Here is a 20,509-nt window from a genome sequence, read left to right on the forward strand (position 1 = left end):
ACTTCATCTTCATCAAACACATTTTGTTTTTGTCACAAACCCCATGTTCCATCTTAACCCAGCTCTCCTTCCTCTTCAGAACAACCTGGTCCGGTGACAGACCTCACAGCTCAGAAGACCACCAAGGACTCGATCACCCTGGGCTGGAAGAAGCCTATCAGCGATGGTGGAAGCTACATCAACGCTTACATTGTAGAACAGAGTGAAGGCGATGAGAAGTGGAAGGAGATCATGAAGGGCAAGACCACCTCACACACTATAAGCGAGCTGACCAAGGGAAAGGAGTACTTGTTTAAAGTCAAAGCACTCAATGAGTCCGGGGAGGGACCACCCACCGAGCTCACCGTTGTTGCCAAGGACCAGTTTGGTAAGAAATCCCCATGACAGAAGCTATCATGCCACATATTGTTAGTTACAGTCTGTTGTTTTGCTAAAACATAAAATGATATCCAACTATATTCTGAAAATCATATTTCTTTGGATTTTAGTGCTACCTGAATGCAACCTGAGCAGTCTACTCGACGGCTGCTGTGTGGTGAAGGAGGGCAGCACCACGCGTATTAACATCCCTATAACAGGAGTGCCCTACCCCACTGCCACCTGGAAGAAGGGTGATGTGGGACTCGGAGACACTGGCCGGATGTGCGTGGAGGCATCTCATGGCGTCACCACTCTGCTGATCAGAGACTGCCACAGAGGAGATGCTGACATCTACACCATCAATGTCAGGAACAATGCTGGCTCCAAGGAGTGCAAGTTCCAGCTGAAGGTGGTCGGCAAGCCTGGCATTTGCAGCGGACCAATTACGTTTGACGAGATCACTGCTGATGGTATCACTCTGGAGTGGGCACCACCCAAAGATGATGGCGGTGCAGAAGTATCTAACTACATTGTGGAGAAGAGAAGGACGACAGCCAGTAAGTGGGCCACCGTGGCTTCAGCCCTCCAGAAGACCACCATGAGGGTGATCAGGCTCAATGATGGAGTAGAGTACTTCTTTAGAGTTTCCGCTGAGAACAAGTATGGGGTTGGACAGTATCTGAGGTCTGACCCAGTAATTGCACAGCATCCATTCGGTGAGTATCTCACTCTTTACTAATGATAATTAAATAAATGTTGCATCATGTCGAGAAGCAATCACATGTCTGGTCTGAGTGTGATGAAGCACTGGGGTTTGTTTTTATTTCGTATCTTTTTTCCTAATCCTTCCACCCCACCCCACCTTTTTTGCTCTTTCAGATGTGCCCGATGCACCTGCTCCCCCAGAAATCGTGAGCATCCGCCACGAGTCAGCCATCTTGACATGGGCTGATCCCAAGGACACCGGTGGCTCCCCAATTACCGGTAAAAGACTGATGGATATCATTTTGTAGTTTAATAATGACAAATAGCAATCATCATGGCTAACACATCATGGCTAACAAAATTGTGTGTTCTCTGTAGGATATCTTGTGGAGTTTAAGGACAGGAACAGTCTGATGTGGAAACGGGCCACAAAGACTCCTCTCAGAGTGAAGGAGTGCAGAGTCACTGGGCTGATAGAGGGGCTCGAGTACGAGTTCAGAGTGATGGCAATGAACGTGGCCGGCCTAGGAAAGGCAAGCAGGGCCACCCAGGCTGTGGTCGCCCTGGATCCTATTGGTGAGTTTACTCCTTTTTTCCAGTTTTTTATTACAACAATAAATACTCGAAAGGAAAAATGTAAATGCTGTTTTTATAGGCGTGTCTAGTGTTTTGCATACTTTAAACTTATTTACTTCATGTTCTGTTAGATCCTCCTGGCAAGCCTGAAGTGATTAACGTCACCAGGAGCACAGTCACTTTGATTTGGACTGCTCCCAAATATGACGGTGGCTACAAGCTGACTGGCTACATGATGGAGAAGCTGGAATCTGGGGGCAAAGCCTGGACGAAGGCCAATCATGTCAACATCCAGGGCTGTGCCTTCACCGTCAGCGACCTGTCTGAGGGATCTCAGTATCAATTCAGGGTCAGGGCCAGGAACGGTGCTGGTGCAATCAGTGTTCCTTCAGAGTCTACTGATCTTCTGACCTGCAAGGATGAGTATGGTAAGCTGAAAACTGATTCATGTACTTTGGTAGTTAACACTTGTGTCTGTTGACAATTGAAATGCAATTTTCTTACCTCTTCTCTGCAGAACCACCAACAATTACTATTGACCCTGACATGAAGGATGGTGTATCAGTCAGAGCTGGAGATACCATTGTGATCTCAGCCTCCAATATTGTCGGCAAACCTCCACCCACTGCTGTCTGGTCCAAGGGAGGCCGTGAGTTCAAGACCTCTGACATCATCACCATTACCAGCACCCCCACTTCCTCTATTCTGTCCATTAAGTACGCAAGCCGGAAGAACACAGGAGAATACACCATCACCGCCAGCAACCCCTTCGGCATTAAGGAGGAACATGTAAAGGTGAAGGTCCTGGATGTGCCAGGACCTCCAGGCCCCGTTGAAGCCAGTAACATTTCAGCTGAGAAGTGCACTCTGACCTGGCTTCCTCCAGAGGAGGATGGAGGCTGCTCTATCAAGTCCTACATTGTCGAGAAGAGAGAGACCAGCCGCCTGCAGTGGACCAAGCTTGCTGAAAATGTCATGGACTGCAGATGTGTAGCCCACAAACTTATTAAGGGCAATGAGTACATCTTCAGAGTGTCTGCTATAAACCAGTATGGCACTGGAGACTCGAGCCCCTCTGATCCAGTCAAAATGGTTGACAGTTTCCGTAAGTTTATATGGCTTATATATAATTACAGTGTGTATACTATCTTAAAATAAATACAAATGTAAGTAATAAAATTGCAAATTACCATATAACCACAGCCTAATGAAAATACTTTATTAATTTATCGTTCAACTGAACAACATATCCTTGTATTTTGTCTTTGCCCAGGCCCACCAGGTCCCCCCTCAACCCCAGAGATTGACAACGTGACGAGGACTGCTGTCACCATTTCATGGAAGAGACCAGCACAGGATGGTGGAAGTGAAATCAGAGGATATTGTGTAGAGAGGAAAGAGAGGAGAGGAATGAGATGGGTGAGAGCCTGTAAGCGGACGGTCCCTGACCTGCGCTTTAAGGTGCAAGGCCTGAGCGAGGGAGTAGAATATGAGTTCAGAGTCACTGCTGAGAACAAGGCTGGATTTGGGGAGCCAAGTGAGCCATCGTGCCCTGTGATGACCAAGGACATTGTGTGTAAGTAAAACTGGACTTTGCGCTTAATTCTGAATTCTATTTTTAAAACAAGAAATTTACACATGTAAAAAAGGCCCCCAATGACTTTTCTATGCTCTTGTTTTTTGTTTGCTGATTTGTTTATTAGATCCACCTGGCCCACCATCCAGTCCCAGAATTACAGACACCACAAAAACGACAGTTACCTTTGCCTGGGGCCGACCCCACTACGACGGTGGTCTGGAAGTAGATGGATACATCGTTGAGTACAAAAAGGAGGGCCTTGATGATTGGGAGACAGAGACACAGTTCCCATTGAAAGCTACTGAATATGTTATTGGTAAACTTCAAAAAGGTGGCAAATACCACTTTAGAGTCAGCGCTGTTAACTCTGAGGGAGTTGGCGAGCCTGCAGAGGTTGAGAAAGTGACTGAAATTGTGGACCAGGAGTCACTGCCAGACTTTGAGCTGGATGCTGATCTCAGGAGAACCCTAGTGGTCAGGTGTCGTGCTTCCATCCGTATGTTTGTTCCCATCAGGGGCCGTCCCGTTCCTGAAGTAACTTGGAGCAAAGATGACACCAACCTGAAAACACGGGCACACATTGACACCACAGAGTCCTACACCCTACTGGTTATTCCTGACTGTACCAGATATGACGCTGGAAAGTACCACCTATGTCTGGAGAATGTTGCTGGAAAGAAGACAGGCTTTGTTAATGTGAAAGTTCTCGACACACCAGGACCACCAGTCAACCTCAAAGAGAGAGAAATCACTAAAAACAGCATCACTCTCCAGTGGGAAATTCCCATTATTGATGGTGGTTCTAAGATTCATAACTATATTATTGAAAAGAGAGAGGCCACCAAGAAGGCATACACAGTGCTTAGCACCACATGGCAGAAGTGTTCCTTTAAATTTACAGCCCTTGAGGAGGGAGCTTACTACTACTTCCGTATATCTGCTGAGAATGACCTGGGTGTGGGTCAGCCTGCAGAAACCACTGAGCCAATCAGGGTGTCTCAAGCCCCCTCTGCCCCAGAGAACTTGTACGTCACAGATGTAACCGCTGACAGTGCCAGTCTAGCATGGATCAAGCCCCTGCATGACGGTGGCAGCTTGATCACTGGATATGTCATTGAGGCCCAGAAGAAGGACACTGACCAGTGGGTCCATGTGGCCACCATCAAAGCTCTCGACTACACTGTCACAGATCTGACTGAAGGGGCGGAGTATATCTTCCGCATCATGGCTGTCAATGCATCAGGTAGGAGCGACCCCCGTGAGAGCAGGCCTGCGATTATCAAAGAGCAGACTTCAGCTCCCTCCTTTGACCTGCGTGGAGTCTACCAGAAGACGGTAATTGCCAAGGCAAGGGACCGTGTCAAGATAGAGATTCCAGTGCTTGGCAAACCCAAGCCTGTTGTTTCCTGGAAAAAAGAAGATGCAGTGCTCAAGGAGACACAAAGAATCAACACTGAAACAACATCAACATCAACTATCCTCAACATCAATGAGATCAAGAGGACTGATGGGGGACAGTATTCTATGGTTGGAAAGAACATGCTGGGAACAGTGACAGAGATAATCACAGTCCTAGTCCACGACATTCCAGGTCCTCCCACTGGTCCCATTAAGCTGGATGAGGTCTCTTGTGATTACGTTCTTATGTCCTGGGAGGCACCAGAGAACGATGGAGGCGTTCCTATTAGCAACTATATTGTTGAGATGCGGGAGACTACCGGTACTTCATGGATGGAGTTGGCAGCTACAGTGATTCGCACCACATTCAAGGCAGCTAGACTCAACACTGGAACCCAATATCAGTTCCGTGTCAAAGCCCAGAACAGATATGGCATTGGACCAAGCATTGTCTCTGAACAAGTGGTGGCTGCCTATCCATTTGATGTTCCGAACCAGCCAGGTATTCCTGTGGTCACATCTTTCAACAAGGATGCAATGACTTTGAGTTGGAATGAGCCATCTTCTGATGGAGGCAGTGCTATTATGGGATATCATGTGGACAGAAAAGAGAAAAACAGCATTCTGTGGCAGAGGATCAGCAAAGCTCTTGTTGTTGGAAATATCTTCAAATCAATAGGCCTTGTTGATGGTATCGCATATGAACACCGTGTTACTGCTGAAAACATGGCCGGTCTCAGCAAACCAAGCAAATCCTCTGAGCCTATGTATGCTTTGGACCCAGTTGACCGACCAGGCAGGCCTGTGGCACTGAATATCACCAGACATGAGGTGACAGTGTCATGGACCAAACCAGAGGGAGATGGTGGATTTTCCATCACAGGATACACAGTGGAGAGGAGAGAGATGCCCAATGGACGTTGGCTCAAAGCCAACTTCAACAACATCCAAGAAACCATCTACACAGTCAGTGGTCTGACTGAAGATGCAACTTATGAATTCCGTGTGTTTGCTAGAAACTCAGCTGGTTCTGTCAGTGCTCCATCCCAGTCATCAGAGGCAATCACATGCAGAGATGACATTCAAGAGCCCAGGCTTGATGTTGACGCATCATATAGCAGCAATGTTGTTGTCATGGCAGGGGAGGTATTCAAGCTGGAAGCCAGTGTGATTGGTAGGCCACTCCCATCTCTGGTATGGACCAAGGAAGGAAAGGAGCTTGAGGATACAGGCAAGGTTGAGATAAAGACATCTGACTTCCACACAACGCTAATAAACAAAGAATCCCTGAGGAGAGATGGTGGGGCTTTCACTCTGACTGCCAGCAATCCAGGTGGTTTTGCCAAGTTCACATTTAATGTCAAGGTGCTCGACAGACCTGGACCACCAGACTCCCTCACTGTAACTGATGTCACTGCTGAAAAATGTGTCCTTAACTGGCTGCATCCAACACACGATGGTGGTGCAAAGATCGAGTACTTTATCATTCAGAAGCGTGAGACCAGTAGGTTGGCATGGACAAATGTGGCTACAGACCTTCAAGCAAATAGATTCAAGGTCACCAAACTTCTGAAGGGCAATGAGTACATCTTCAGAGTCATGGCTGTTAATAAGTATGGTGTGGGTGAACACCTGGAGTCTGAAGCTGTAATCTGTGCCAATCCTTATGTAGCCAGTGATGCACCACAGCAGCCTGAAGTCACCATCATTACCAAAGACTCAATGGTGGTCTGCTGGGAGCGCCCTGAACATGATGGAGGCAGCAGAATAAACACTTACATAATTGAGAGAAGGGATAAGACTGGCCTGCGCTGGGTGAAGTGCAACAAGAGGACTGTAACTGACTTGCGATTCAAGGTTTCTGGCCTCACACCAGGACATGAGTATGAATTTAGAGTTTTTGCAGAGAACAACGCTGGTCTGAGCCAGCCCAGTCCTTCCAGTCCATTGTACAAAGCCATAGACACCATCTTCCAGCCTGGACCTCCAGGGAACCCCAGAGTACTGGACACAACCAAGTCTTCCATCACCCTTGCCTGGAACAAACCTGTCTACGATGGTGGTTCTGAAATCACTGGTTACATTGTGGAGACCTGCCCTCCTGATGAGGATGAGTGGACAATTCACACTCCTAAAAGGGGATGGACAGCCACTTCATTCACCATCACCAACTTGAAGGAAAACCAAGAGTATAAAATCAACATCTGTGCCACTAATTGTGAAGGAGTCGGAGAACCTGCTGCTGTTCCTGGAACCCCCAAGGCAGAGGACAGACTGCTTCCTCCAGAAATTGAACTTGGAGCAGAGCTACGTAAGGTGGTCAGCATCCGAGCCTGCAGCACGCTTAGACTCTTTGTCCCTATAAAGGGCAGACCAGCACCTGAAATAAAATGGTCAAGAGAGCACGGAGAATCCCTAGACAAAGCTATCATTGAAACCACCCCATCGTTCACGACTCTTCAGGTAGACACTGTTGACAGGTTTGATGGAGGCAAATACATGCTGACTGTAGAGAATGCCTCAGGAAGCAAGACAGCCTATGTTAATGTCAGGGTGCTAGATACTCCTGGAGCACCTCAGAATCTAATCATCAAGGAGGTCACTCGAGATTCAGTTTTCCTTGTTTGGGATGCACCTCTCATTGATGGGGGCTCCAGAGTCCGCAACTACATTGTGGAGAAGCGTGAGTCAACCAGAAAGGCCTACTCCACTGTCTGTGTAAGCTGCCATAAGTCAAGTTGGAAAATTGGAGACCTGCATGAAGGGAAGATGTACTTCTTTAGAATCCTGGCTGAGAACGAATTTGGCATTGGTCTCCCAGTGGAGACTGTTGAACCAATTAAAGTGTCAGAGAAGCCTCTACCACCAGGTAAAGTGTCCCTTCGTGAAGTTACAGGCACCAGTGTCACACTAACGTGGGAAAAGCCTGAGCATGATGGTGGCAGTAGAATCATTGGCTATATTGTTGAGATGCAAAGCAAAGGCACTGAGAAGTGGATCCAGGTTATGGTAGTGAAGACCAATGCGGCCCTTGTAAGTGGTCTTACACAGGGAGAGGAGTACATGTTCCGTATTTCATCCACCAATGAAAAGGGAGTTAGTGACCCACGTCCTCTCAGTTTGCCTGTGGTGGCGAAAGATCTTGTCATTTCACCAACCTTCAAACAGCTTTTTGGCACATTCAGTGTGCTAGCAGGTGATGACCTGAAGATAGATGTACCATATGCTGCCTGTCCTAAGGCCAATGCAACTTGGCTCAAAGATGGCGTTGTTCTCAAGGAGACAACAAGAGTTAATGCTGAAACCACGGACACTAACCTTCTCCTGGTCATTAAGGAGGCTTGCAGAGATGATGTGGGAACATACACCATCAAACTAATCAACACAGCTGGTGAGGCATCCACAGACATCAGTGTTCTTGTCCTGGATAAGCCTGGTCCTCCCACTGGCCCAATTAAGTTGGATGAGGTCACTGCTGACAGTCTGGTATTGACCTGGAATCCACCAGAATATGATGGTGGTTGTGCCATTAATAATTACATTGTTGAGAAGAGGGACACATCTACCACTAACTGGCAAATTGTGTCAGCTACAGTGGCCAGAACCACAATCAAGGCTGCCCGTCTGAAGACTGGATTTCAGTACCAGTTTAGGATTGCTGCAGAAAATAGATATGGCAAGTCATCGGCCCTTCTGTCTGAAACTATTGTTGCTCAGTATCCATTTGAAGTTCCTAGCTCACCTCTTTCTGTTGTGGTCCAATCAGCGACCAAGGAAACCATGGTTGTTGTATGGGATAAACCCAGCAATGATGGTGGAAGCAAAATTCTGGGCTATCACCTAGAGCTCAAAGAGAGAAACAGTATACTGTGGGTGAAACAGAACAAACAAATAATCCCAGAGACTAGATTCAAGGTTGTTGGCCTTGAAGAAGGTATTGAATATGAGTTCAGACTCTATGCAGAGAACATTGTCGGCCTCAGCAAAGCTAGCAAACTGAGCGAAATGCAAGTGGCAAGAGATCCTTGTGAAAGACCAGGAAAACCAGAGGCTGTTATTGTGACAAGACACCAAGTGACACTCAGATGGACCAAGCCTGATTATGACGGTGGCATTAAGATCACAGGTTACCTGGTTGAGAAGAAGGAGGCAGCTGGTCGCTGGATGAAGGCCAGTTTCGCCAACGTCATTCAGACTGAATTTGTTGTCACAGGACTTACTGAAGATCATATTTATGAGTTTCGTGTCATTGCCAGGAATGCAGCAGGTGTTCTCAGTCTGCCCTCTGATGCAACTGGAGCCATCACTGCCAAGGATGAGGTGGATCCACCCAAGATTGACTTGGAAGCTAAGTACTCCCAGGCTGTGGTGGTAAATGCTGGGGAGACATTCAGGCTTGAGGTCGCTGTCAGTGGTAAACCTGTTCCCACAATACACTGGCTAAAGGAGGGTCATGAGATTACTGAAGCTGCTCGCCTAGAGCTCAAGAACACAGACTTTACAGCTTGTATAGTTGTTAAAGAAGCCATCCGTGTTGATGGAGGTCAGTACACTTTGCTGGTAAAGAATGTTGGAGGAGAGAAATCTGTTAACATTAATGTCAAGGTCCTGGACAGACCAGGTCCTCCTGAGGGCCCTGTCTCCATCTATGGTGTAACCAATGAGAAATGCTCCATTTCCTGGAAACCTCCTTTGCAAGACGGCGGCAGCGATGTTTCACATTACATTATTGAGAGGAGGGAAACCAGCAGACTGGTTTGGACTGTTGTTGAGCCTAAAGTTCAGACACTGAACTTAAAGATCACAAAGCTTCTTCCTGGAAATGAGTACATTTTCAGAGTGATTCCTGTCAACAAATATGGAGTCGGTGAGCCTCTGGAATCTGATGCGATGATTGCCAGAAATCCATTTGTCACTTCCAACCCACCAACAGAGGTAGAAGTCACAACAATCACCAAAGACTCCATGGTGGTGACTTGGGAGAGACCAGCTCATGATGGTGGCAGTCCTATCCAGGGATACATTGTTGAGAAACGTGACAAGGATGGTGTGAGATGGACAAGGTGCAACAAGCGCACAGTAAGTGAGCTGCGCTTCAGAGTGACAGGGCTCCTAGAAAACCACAGCTATGAATTCAGAATTGCCGCTGAGAATGCCGCTGGTGTTGGCACACCTAGTACACCAACAGTGTACTATAAAGCATTAGATCCTATCTTCAAACCTGGTCCACCCAACAACCCTAAGGTGGTTGACACATCGAGGTCCACTGTTTCCTTGACATGGAGCAAACCAATCTATGATGGCGGATGTGAGATTCAAGCTTATATTGTGGAGGCCTGCAGTGGGGCATCTGATGAGTGGTGTATGTGCACTCCTCCCACTGGAATCGCAGATACTAAGTTTACAGTGAAAAAGCTTCTGGAGAAGCATGAGTACCAGTTCCGAGTGTGTGCCATCAACAAAGTTGGTGTTGGTGAGCATGCTGATGTTACTGGAAAGATTCTCCTCGAGGAGAAGCTTGAGGCTCCCGATCTTGACCTGGATTCTGATATGAGAAAGATGATCAACATTCGGGCAGCAAGCACTCTCAGGCTGTTTGTTCCTGTGAGAGGTCGTCCAGCTCCTGAGGTGAAATGGGGTAAAGCTGAGGGGGAGATCAGGGAGACTGCCCTGATTGACAACACAGGCAACTACGCTTCACTTGTCATTGAGAATGTTGACAGATTTGACAGTGGCAAGTACACCCTGACTGCAGAGAATGCCAGTGGAGTGAAGTCAGTCTTCATCAGTGTCAGGATCCTGGACTCACCTAGTCCACCAAATAACTTCACAGTGAAGGAGATAACAAAAAATTCTGTCACTCTTACATGGGAGCCTCCACTTCTGGATGGTGGCTCAAAGATTAAAAATTATATTCTTGAGAAACGTGAGAGCACCAGGAAAGTTTACTCACCCATCACTACCTGCAATAGGATGTCATGGAAAGTGGAGCCTCTTCCAGAGGGTGGAATCTTCTTCTTCAGAGTCCTGGCTGAGAATGAATATGGTTTTGGTCTCCCAGCCAAAACAATAGAACCAATTAAAATATCTGAGAAGCCTCAGCCACCTGGCAAAGTCAGTGTTGTTGATGTGACACACAGCACTGTGACCCTCGCCTGGGAGAAACCTCAACATGATGGTGGCAGTAGAATCAGTCACTATGAAGTTGAACTCGCACCTAAGGACAGTGGCGCTTGGTCAGTGTGTACTAGTGTGAAAGCGCTGGAGACTGTAGTGACAAACCTACTCAAGGGAGAGGAGTATAATTTCCGAGTTCTAGCTGTAAATGACAAGGGGAAAAGCGACCCCAGACAACTAGTCCAATCAGTTGTTGCAAAGGACCTTGTGATTGAGCCTGCTGTTAGACCCAGGGCGAGCACCTACAATGTCCAGGTAGGGTATGACCTCAAGATAGAGGTCCCAGTTGCTGGTCATCCAAAGCCAACGATTACCTGGACCAAGGATGGTGCTGCTCTTAAGCAGACCACGAGAGTCAATGTTACAGACTCAGCACATCACACCACCCTCACCATAAAGGATGCCACCAAAGAGGATGGGGGCATGTATAGCATCAATGTCTCCAGTACCCTGGGTTCCAAAGATGCCACTATTGAGGTGATCACTCTGGACAAACCAGGCCCACCAACAGGACCTGTCAAGTTGGAGGACATAAGTGCTGAGAGTATCACTCTTAGCTGGGAACCTCCTACATACACAGGTGGATGCCCAATCTCAAACTATGTGGTGGAGAAGAGAGACACAACTACAACCAACTGGGTGGTCGTATCTGCCACTGTTGCCAGAACCACACTAAAATTGAGCAATCTGAAGACAGGTGCTGAATATCAGTTCAGAATCTATGCTGAGAATAGATATGGAAAGAGCTATGCGATTGATTCAGAGCCTGTTTTGGCACAGTATCCATTCCAAGAGCCTGGCACTCCAGGAACACCATTTGTGTCTTCATACACCAAGGACTTTATGGTAGTTGAGTGGCACAAGCCCCCATCTGATGGAGGAAGTGCCATTTTGGGCTATCATATGGAGAGGAAAGAGAAGAACAGTATCCTCTGGACCAAGATTAACAAAATGCTGATCCAAGACTGCAGATATAAGTCTACTCCACTTGAGGAAGGTATTGAGTATGAGTACAGAGTCTATGCAGAGAATATTGTTGGCATTGGAAAATGCAGCAAAGTCTCTGAGGTTTACGTAGCCCGTGACCCATGTGATCCTCCTGGCTGTCCCGAGGCTGTGATTGTGACCAGGCACTCTGTGAAGCTTAGGTGGACCCCTCCAGTGTATGATGGGGGAAGCTTAGTTACAGGCTATGTAGTGGAGAAACGTGACCTTCCTGAAGGAAAGTGGATGAAGGCTAGCTTTGCAAACATCCTTGATTATGAATTCACAGTTACAGGCCTGACAGAGGAGAGTAAATATGACTTCAGAGTAATCGCAAGGAATGCAGCTGGTGCTGTTAGCAAGCCATCTGAGTGCACAGGATCCGTCACAGCCAAGGATGAAGTTGACCCACCAAAATGTGAGACAGACCCTATATACAACCAGTCCCTTGTTATCAGTGCTGGGGAGACTTTCAATCTGGAGGCCACTGTGGGAGGGAAGCCCATCCCTACAGCCCAGTGGTTCAAGGGGAATGTCGAAGTGGAAAACTCATCAAGGGCTGATATCAAAAACACAGATTTTAAGGCTTTGCTTGTTGTGAAAGATGCCATCAGAGTGGACGGTGGCCAGTACACTCTGGTTCTGACTAATGTGGCTGGAACGAAGACTGTCCCATTCAGTGTTAAGGTACTGGACAGACCAGGCCCCTCAGAAGGACCTCTTACTGTCAGCAATGTCACTGAGGAGAAGTGCTCACTGTCATGGCTGCCACCCAGGCACGATGGAGGAGCCGGCGTATCTCACTACATCATTCAAAAGAGAGAAACCAGCCGCCTGGCATGGACTGTGGTCTCCAGTGACTGTGGAGCTACCATGTTCAAGGTTACGAAACTGTTGAAGGGCAATGAATACATCTTCAGAGTCATGGCTGTCAACAAATATGGCATGGGTGAGTCTCTTGAGTCAACACCAGTTATCATGAGAAATCCATTTGTTCCTCCTGGTGCACCTCAGGAACTTGAGATCACTAACATTATAAGGGACTCCATGACTGTCTGCTGGAACCGCCCCGAGACCACAGGAGGCAGTGAGATTGTTGGTTATATCATTGAGAAGAGAGACAGAGCCGGAGTGAGATGGACCAAGTGCAACAAACGCCGGGTGACAGACTTGCGTTTCAGAGTAACAGGATTAACTGAGGATCATGAATATGAATTCAAGGTAACTGCTGAGAATGCAGCTGGAATGGGTCAGTCAAGCCCACCTACACCCTACCTCAAAGCCTGTGACCCCACCTTTGAACCAGGCTGTCCATCCAATGCTCATGTGCTCAACACAACTAAAGACACCGTCAGCCTGGCCTGGCATAGGCCCATCTATGATGGTGGTTGTGAGATTCAAGGATATGCTGTGGAAATTACCAAAGCCGAGGAGGAGGAGTGGACCATATGCACCCCACCGTCGGGAGTTAAAGCTACCAAGTTTACTATCACTAAGTTGGTAGAGCACCAGGAATACAAGGTGCGCATCTGTGCCATCAATAAGTTGGGTGTTGGTGAGCCCACTGAGATCCAGGGAGTTATAAAACCTTTGGATAAGATTGATCCTCCAGAGATGATTCTGGATTCAGAACTCCGGAAGGGGATAGTTGTCAGGGCAGGTGGCTCAATGAGAATTTGCATTCCATTTAAGGGCCGTCCTACTCCTGAGATCAGCTGGGCTAAGGAGGATGGTCAACTGCCCATTAAAGTTCAGATAGAGACTGGGGAAGATTACACTCAGCTCTCCATTGACATCTGTGACAGATATGATGCTGGAAAATACATCGTCAACATGGAAAATACTGCTGGCACCAAATCAGCCTTTGTATCTGTTAAGGTCCTGGACACTCCAGGGGCCCCTCTGAATTTAACTGTAAAAGACATCAAAAGAGAAAGTGTTACTCTGACATGGGAGCCTCCTCTTATTGATGGTGGTGCAAGAATAAAGAATTACCTGGTTGAAAAGCGAGAGTCCACCAGGAACGTTTATTCTAATGTGGACAACAAGTGTACAAAGACAAGCTACCGTATCACCGGCCTCATTGAAGGAACTATCTACTATTTCAGAGTCTTAGCTGAGAACGAGTTTGGCATGGGACAGCCAGCTGAGACAGAGGATGCAGTTAAAACATCTGAGCCTCCTCTCTCTGTAGGTAAGGTCACTTTGACTGAAGTGACCAAAACGTCTGCCTCACTCTCTTGGGAGAAGCCAGACCATGATGGAGGCAGCAGGATAATGGGCTTCTATATTGAAATGCAGCCTGTGGGCTCAGAGGAATGGGTGGTGGCCGCTACAACTAAAGCTTGTGAGGGCACTGCCGCAGGCCTTAGTGCAGGACACGAGTACCTGTTTAGAGTGACAGCATTCAATGAGAAGGGCAAGAGTGACCCCAGGGCTCTAGCTGCACCAGTCACTGCTAAGGATGTAACATTCGAGCCCAGATTCAAGATGGCATCCAACACTTACAGTTTACAGCAGGGTGAGGATCTGAAGATCGAGATTCCAGTAATAGGACGACCTGTTCCCAAGGTTGAGTGGAAAAAGGACGGACAAGCTCTTAAGGAGACAACCAGATTAAATGTGTCTGGCACACCATCATCTACCAAGCTGTGCATTAAGGATGCAAGTAAGGAAGACTCTGGCAAATACACGATCACAGCCACCAGCAGTGCTGGATCAACTACAGAGGAGATTACTGTTATTATTCTTGATAAGCCTGGCCCACCCACAGGCCCTGTGAAGATTGAGGAGGTGAGCTCTAATTATGTCACTCTCTCCTGGGAGCCACCAGCGTATACTGGAGGCTGTCAGATCAACAACTACATTGTGGAGAAGAGAGACACTACTACAACAGCATGGCAAATTGTGTCTGCTACTATTGCCAGAACAACTATCAAAGTCACCAACTTAAAGACTGGAGTTGAGTATCAATTCAGAGTGTCTGCTGAGAATAGATATGGAAAGAGTTCTGCCATTTTCACTCCTGCCGTTATTGCTCAGTATCCATTCAGTGAGCCTGCCGCCCCAGGAACACCAGGTGTTTCTGCTGCAACCAAGGATCACATGGTGGTTGAGTGGAAGCCTCCCACCAACAATGGAGGCAGTCCCATCTTGGGCTATCACCTTGAAAGAAAGGAGAAGAACAGCCTCTTGTGGACTAAACTCAACAAGCTTCTAATCCCAGATACACATTTCAAAACTACAGAGCTGGAAGAAGGTATTGAGTATGAATTCAGAGTCTATGCTGAGAACATTGCAGGAATCAGCCCAGCTAGCAAGGTCTCTGAGAGCACAGTTGCCAGGGACCCCTGTGACCCACCAGGCACTCCGGATGCTATTGATATCACTAGAAACCATGTGACACTCCAGTGGACCAGGCCTCAGTATGATGGAGGCAGTGCTATCACTGGCTATTTGATTGAGAGGAGGAAGCACCCTGATACCCGCTGGATGAAGGCCAGCTTCACCAACATCCTTGACACCCAGTTCACACTCACTGGCCTGACTGAGGATTGTGTTTATGAGTTCAGAGTCATTGCCAGGAATTCTGCTGGCATTTCCAGCCGTCCCTCTCAGACCACAGGAGAAATTACTGCTAAAGATGAAATTGAGGCTCCAGGAGCCACCATGGATTCTAAATTTAAAGATCTGACCATTGTTCATGCTGCTGAAACATTCATCATTGATGCTGACTACACAGGTAAGCCTCTGCCTGAGGTCATTTGGTTAAAGGATGGAAAGGAGATTGACAAAGCCACTCAACGAATGGAGGTAAAGACCACGCTGACACGTACCATCCTGACAGTCAAGGATTGCGTTAGAGTTGATGGCGGCCATTTTGTCCTCAAACTGGTCAATGTGGGAGGAATTAAGATGATCCCAGTTAATGTTAAAATTCTGGATAGACCTGGTCCTCCAGATGGCCCACTAGAAGTCAAAGGAGTCACAGCTGAGAAATGTTATCTTCACTGGAACCATCCTTCACATGATGGCGGAGCCAGCATCTCTCACTACATGATTGAGAAAAGAGAGACCAGTCGTTTGTCATGGACCATGGTTGAGCCCAAGATTCAGGCCATAAGCTACAAAATCACAAAACTGTTGCCTGGCAACGAGTACATCTTCAGAGTCACTGCTGTGAATAAATACGGTGTTGGTGAGCCTTTGGAATCTGAGCCTGTTATTGCCCGTAACCCCTTCACCACTTCCAGCGCCCCCTCCACCCCAGAGGCCAGCGCTATCACTCGGGATTCTATAGTACTTACCTGGGAGAGGCCAGAGGATAACGGAGGAGCTGAAATTGAAGGATATGTCCTTGAAAAACGTGATAAGGATGGCATCAGATGGACTAAATGCAACAAGAAGAGACTGAGTGACCTGAGATTCAGATGTGCTGGCCTCACAGAGGGTCATTCCTATGAATTCAGGGTTTCAGCTGAAAATGCTGCTGGTGTTGGAAAACCTAGTGCACCTTCACAATATATGAAGGCCTGTGATGCCACTTATCCACCAGGACCTCCAAATAACCCCAAAGTCACAGACCATTCAAGCACCACAGTCTCGCTGACCTGGTCTAGGCCTATCTATGATGGTGGAGCACAGATCACTGGATACGTTGTTGAAATGAAGGAGGCAGCAGATGATGAATGGGTCAGTTGCACACCACAAACTGGTGTACAAGTTACTCACTATACTGTAAAGAAATTGAAGGAGAATGCAGAGTACAATTTCCGAGTCTGTGCTGTTAACTGTGAGGGAGTAGGGGAGCATGTTGACCTGCCTGGCTCTGTGGTTGCTGCAGAGAAGCTGGAAGCTCCTGAAATTGAACTAGATGCTGACCTAAGGAAGATGGTCAATGTTCGTGCCACCGCTACCCTCCGTCTGTTTGTGCCAATCAGGGGAAAGCCTGAGCCTGAGGTCAGATGGTCAAAGGCTGATGGTACTCTGAATGAACGTGCCCAGATTGAAGTCACAAGCTCTTACACAATGCTGGTGATTGATAATGTTGACAGATTTGACACTGGAAAATATCTACTCACACTTGAGAACCTCAGTGGCTCGAAATCAGCCTTCGTCAATGTTCGAGTTCTGGACTCCCCCAGCGCACCTACTAACCTGGAGGTCAAGGATGTAAAGAGAAATTCTGTCTCTCTCTCCTGGGAGCCTCCTCTAATTGATGGCGGGGCTAAGATTTCACATTATATTGTGGAGAAGAGAGAGCAGAAGAGAATGGCTTTCACCAGTGTTTCCAACAACTGTGTGAGGAACTCCTACATCATTTCTGACCTACAGGAGGGAGGCCTATACTATTTCCGTATATTAGCTGTTAATGAACTTGGAGTAGGTCTGCCTGCTTCCACAGATGTAGTCAAGGTGTCTGAGGCTCCTCTGCCTCCTGGTAAGATTACCTTGGATGACGTTACTCGCCATACTGTTAACCTTTCATGGGAGAAACCGGATCATGATGGAGGCAGCAAGATTACAATGTATATTGTGGAGATGCAGCCCAAGGGAGATGAGAAATGGACTGTGTGCAGTGAAGTCAAAGCACTGGAAGCTACTATTGATGGACTTACAACTGGAGAGGAATACTCCTTCAGGGTGATTGCTGTAAATGATAAGGGCAAGAGTGATGCCAAACCTCTGGCTGCCCCTGTGGTGGTAAAGGACATCACAGTAGAGCCCACCATCAACCTGGTGTTCAACACATATAGTGTTAAAGCAGGAGATGACCTGAAGATTGACGTTCCCTTCAAAGGAAGACCTCAGCCAGAGGTGTCCTGGAAGAAGGACGGCCAGGTGCTTAAGCAGACAACCAGGGTCAATGTTCTTACCTCTAGGACCTCTTCCAAGATTTTCATCAAGGATGCAACCAAAGACGATGTAGGAAAGTATGAGATTACTTTGACTAACTCTATTGGTACCAAGACAGCTGATATCTCTGTTATAATCCTGGACAAACCTGGTCCACCAAGCAACATTAAGATGGACGAGGTGAGTGCTGACTTCATCTGTCTGTCTTGGGATCCTCCAACCTATGACGGTGGATGCCAGATTAACAACTATGTAGTGGAGAAGAGAGACACTACGACAACCACATGGCAGATTGTCTCAGCCACTGTAGCCAGGACATCAATTAAGGTGAATCGGCTCAATCAGGGAACAGAGTACCAGTTCCGTATCGCAGCTGAGAACCGTTATGGCAAGAGTCATGCTATTGACTCAGCTCCTGTTGTTGCTCAGTATCCCTTCGAGCCTCCTGGTCCGGCAACCAACCTCCATGTTGACAATGCCACCAAGAGTGGCATGGTTGTGACGTGGGGCAGACCTGCCAGCGATGGAGGAAGCCCTGTTATTGGTTATCACATTGAATGCAAAGACCAAAGTAGCATTCTATGGACAAAGGTCAACAGAGGACTGCTAGCTGAGAACCAGTTTAAGATGACAGGCATTGAAGAAGGTCTTCTGTATCAGTTTAGAGTGTATGCTGAGAATATTGCTGGCATTGGTACATGCTCTAAGGCCAGTGATGCTGTGGCAGCCAGAGATCCATGTGAACCTCCACATAACCTTAAAGTCACCAACATTACCAGGAGCTCAGTTTCTCTCTTCTGGGAGCGGCCAGAGTACGAATTTGGATCAAAGATTACCGGCTACATTATTGAGCGTAAAGAACTTCCCAATGGTCGCTGGCTGAAATGCAACTTCAATAATCTGCAGGACACCTACTTTGACGTCACAGGCCTCACAGAAGATGTCCAATATGACTTCCATGTTATTGCTAAGAATTCTGCAGATCAGCTTAGTGCTCCTTCAGAGAGTAGCGGTCCTGTTACAGTAAAGGATGATGTAGACCCTCCCACTATCATCCTGGAAGACAAGCTCAGACAGCTGGTTGTCATTAAAGCTGGGGAAATCATTAGAATTGATGCTGAAATCACAGGCCGTCCACTCCCTGTTGTCTCATGGTTTAAGGACGGAAAAGAGATTGCGGCCAAATTCAGGTGTGAAATTACTTCCACAAATTTCACAACCACCCTGATTGTCACAGACGCTATCAGGAAGGACTCTGGCCAGTATGTCCTGTCCCTGCACAATGTGGCAGGAACCAGGTCTGTTGCTATCAATTGTAAAGTTTTGGATAGACCTGGACCATCTTCAGGACCATTGGCAGTGTCTGGACTCACAGCAGAGAAATGCACTATAACATGGGGACCCCCTCAGGAAAACGGTGGTGCTGAAATTATGCACTATATTGTGGAGAAACGTGAGACAAGTCGCCTGGCCTGGACTCTTGTCTATGGAGACATGAAAGCAACTACCTGTAAAGTGACCAAGTTACTAAGAGGAAATGAGTATATCTTCAGAGTTAGGGGAGTCAACAAATATGGGGATGGTGAAGCCCTGGAGAGTGAGCCAGTTAAGGCCTTGGATCCATTTACTGTTGCTTCAGCTCCCACAAATGTCCAGGTCACTGCTGTTACTAGTGAGGCAATGACCATCTGTTGGGAAAGACCCATTTCTGATGGAGGCAGCAGTATCTATGGCTATGTCATTGAAAAGCGAGAGAAGACTGGTCTTCGCTGGTGCCGTGTGAACAAGAAACCTGTTTATGACCTCAGAGTCAAAGCCTCACATCTTCGTGCTGGCTGTGAGTATGAGTACATAGTGTTTGCAGAGAATGCTGCTGGCCTCAGTGCTCCTAGCATGCCTTGCCCGCTCACCAAGGCTGAAGACCCACAGTTCCTGCCTTCACCTCCTGCTAGGCCTAAGATCATTGACTCTACAAAGACCACTGTCACCCTGTCATGGAATAAGCCGCTATTTGATGGTGGAGCCCCTGTGACTGGCTACAGAGTAGAATACAGGAAGACTTTAGATGATGAATGGTTTGTTGGAGTCCAGAACACCAAGAACACAGAGTTTACTGTGGTGGGATTGACACCTGGGGCTGAATATGTGTTTGTTGTCAAGTCCATTAACAAGATTGGGGTCAGTGAGGCCAGTCCTGAGACAGACAAACAGGTTGCCAAAGAAAGAGAGGAGGAGCCAGTTTTTGACATCAGTAATGAGATGAGGAAGACTCTTATTGTGAAGGATGGTAGCTCATTCACCATGACAGTGCCCTTCAGAGGCAAACCCATCCCCAATGTTACATGGGCTAAACCTGATGTTGACCTCAGAGTCCGTGCTGTCATCGACACCACAGACACCTTCACCTCCATCACCTTAGAGCAGGCAACTCGCAACGACTCTGGCAAATACATAGTCACCTTGTCTAGCTTAGCTGGAACCTCCTCCTTGACACTCAATGTCAGAGTACTGGACTCTCCTGGACCCCCTGCCTTCGTAGAAGTCAAGGACGTAACTAAGACCTCTGCTACTGTAACATGGGACACTCCTGAAAATGAGGGAGGAGGACCTGTCAAGAACTACCTTGTTGATTTCCGTGAGGCCAGCAAGAAAGGCTGGACTAGATTGACTGACACATGTAACAGACTGACATACAGGGTGAACGACTTGCAAGAAGGAGCAGTTTATTACTTCAGAGTGACGGGCCAGAATGAGTACGGTGTTGGTGTTCCTGCTGAGACCAAAGAAGGAACCAAGATAACAGGTATTGCATTTTATGTTGGTAATATTATAGTCTTATATAGGGTCTTATACCCACCTGTATTTCAATAAAAC

General features: G+C 47.4%; 2 protein-coding genes across 7 annotated transcripts in view; both read left to right on the forward strand.

Annotated features, from left to right (window-relative positions):
- The window catches only part of LOC118120114 (abl interactor 2-like), an 882,953-nt gene that overhangs the window by 673,735 nt on the left and 188,709 nt on the right, over positions 1-20,509 (forward strand). The window lies entirely within an intron of this gene.
- ttn.2 (titin, tandem duplicate 2) overlaps positions 1-20,509 on the forward strand; it is a 181,170-nt gene that overhangs the window by 131,747 nt on the left and 28,914 nt on the right. The window contains 8 exon segments of the mRNA XM_047342567.1: positions 80-367; positions 489-1,076; positions 1,240-1,344; positions 1,444-1,641; positions 1,773-2,069; positions 2,159-2,746; positions 2,915-3,217; positions 3,345-20,438. Of these exon segments, the coding sequence (XP_047198523.1) occupies positions 80-367; positions 489-1,076; positions 1,240-1,344; positions 1,444-1,641; positions 1,773-2,069; positions 2,159-2,746; positions 2,915-3,217; positions 3,345-20,438 (19,461 nt within the window).

This window comes from Hippoglossus stenolepis, chromosome 13, assembly GCF_022539355.2.
Source record: "Hippoglossus stenolepis isolate QCI-W04-F060 chromosome 13, HSTE1.2, whole genome shotgun sequence".
Lineage (NCBI taxonomy): Eukaryota > Metazoa > Chordata > Actinopteri > Pleuronectiformes > Pleuronectidae > Hippoglossus > Hippoglossus stenolepis.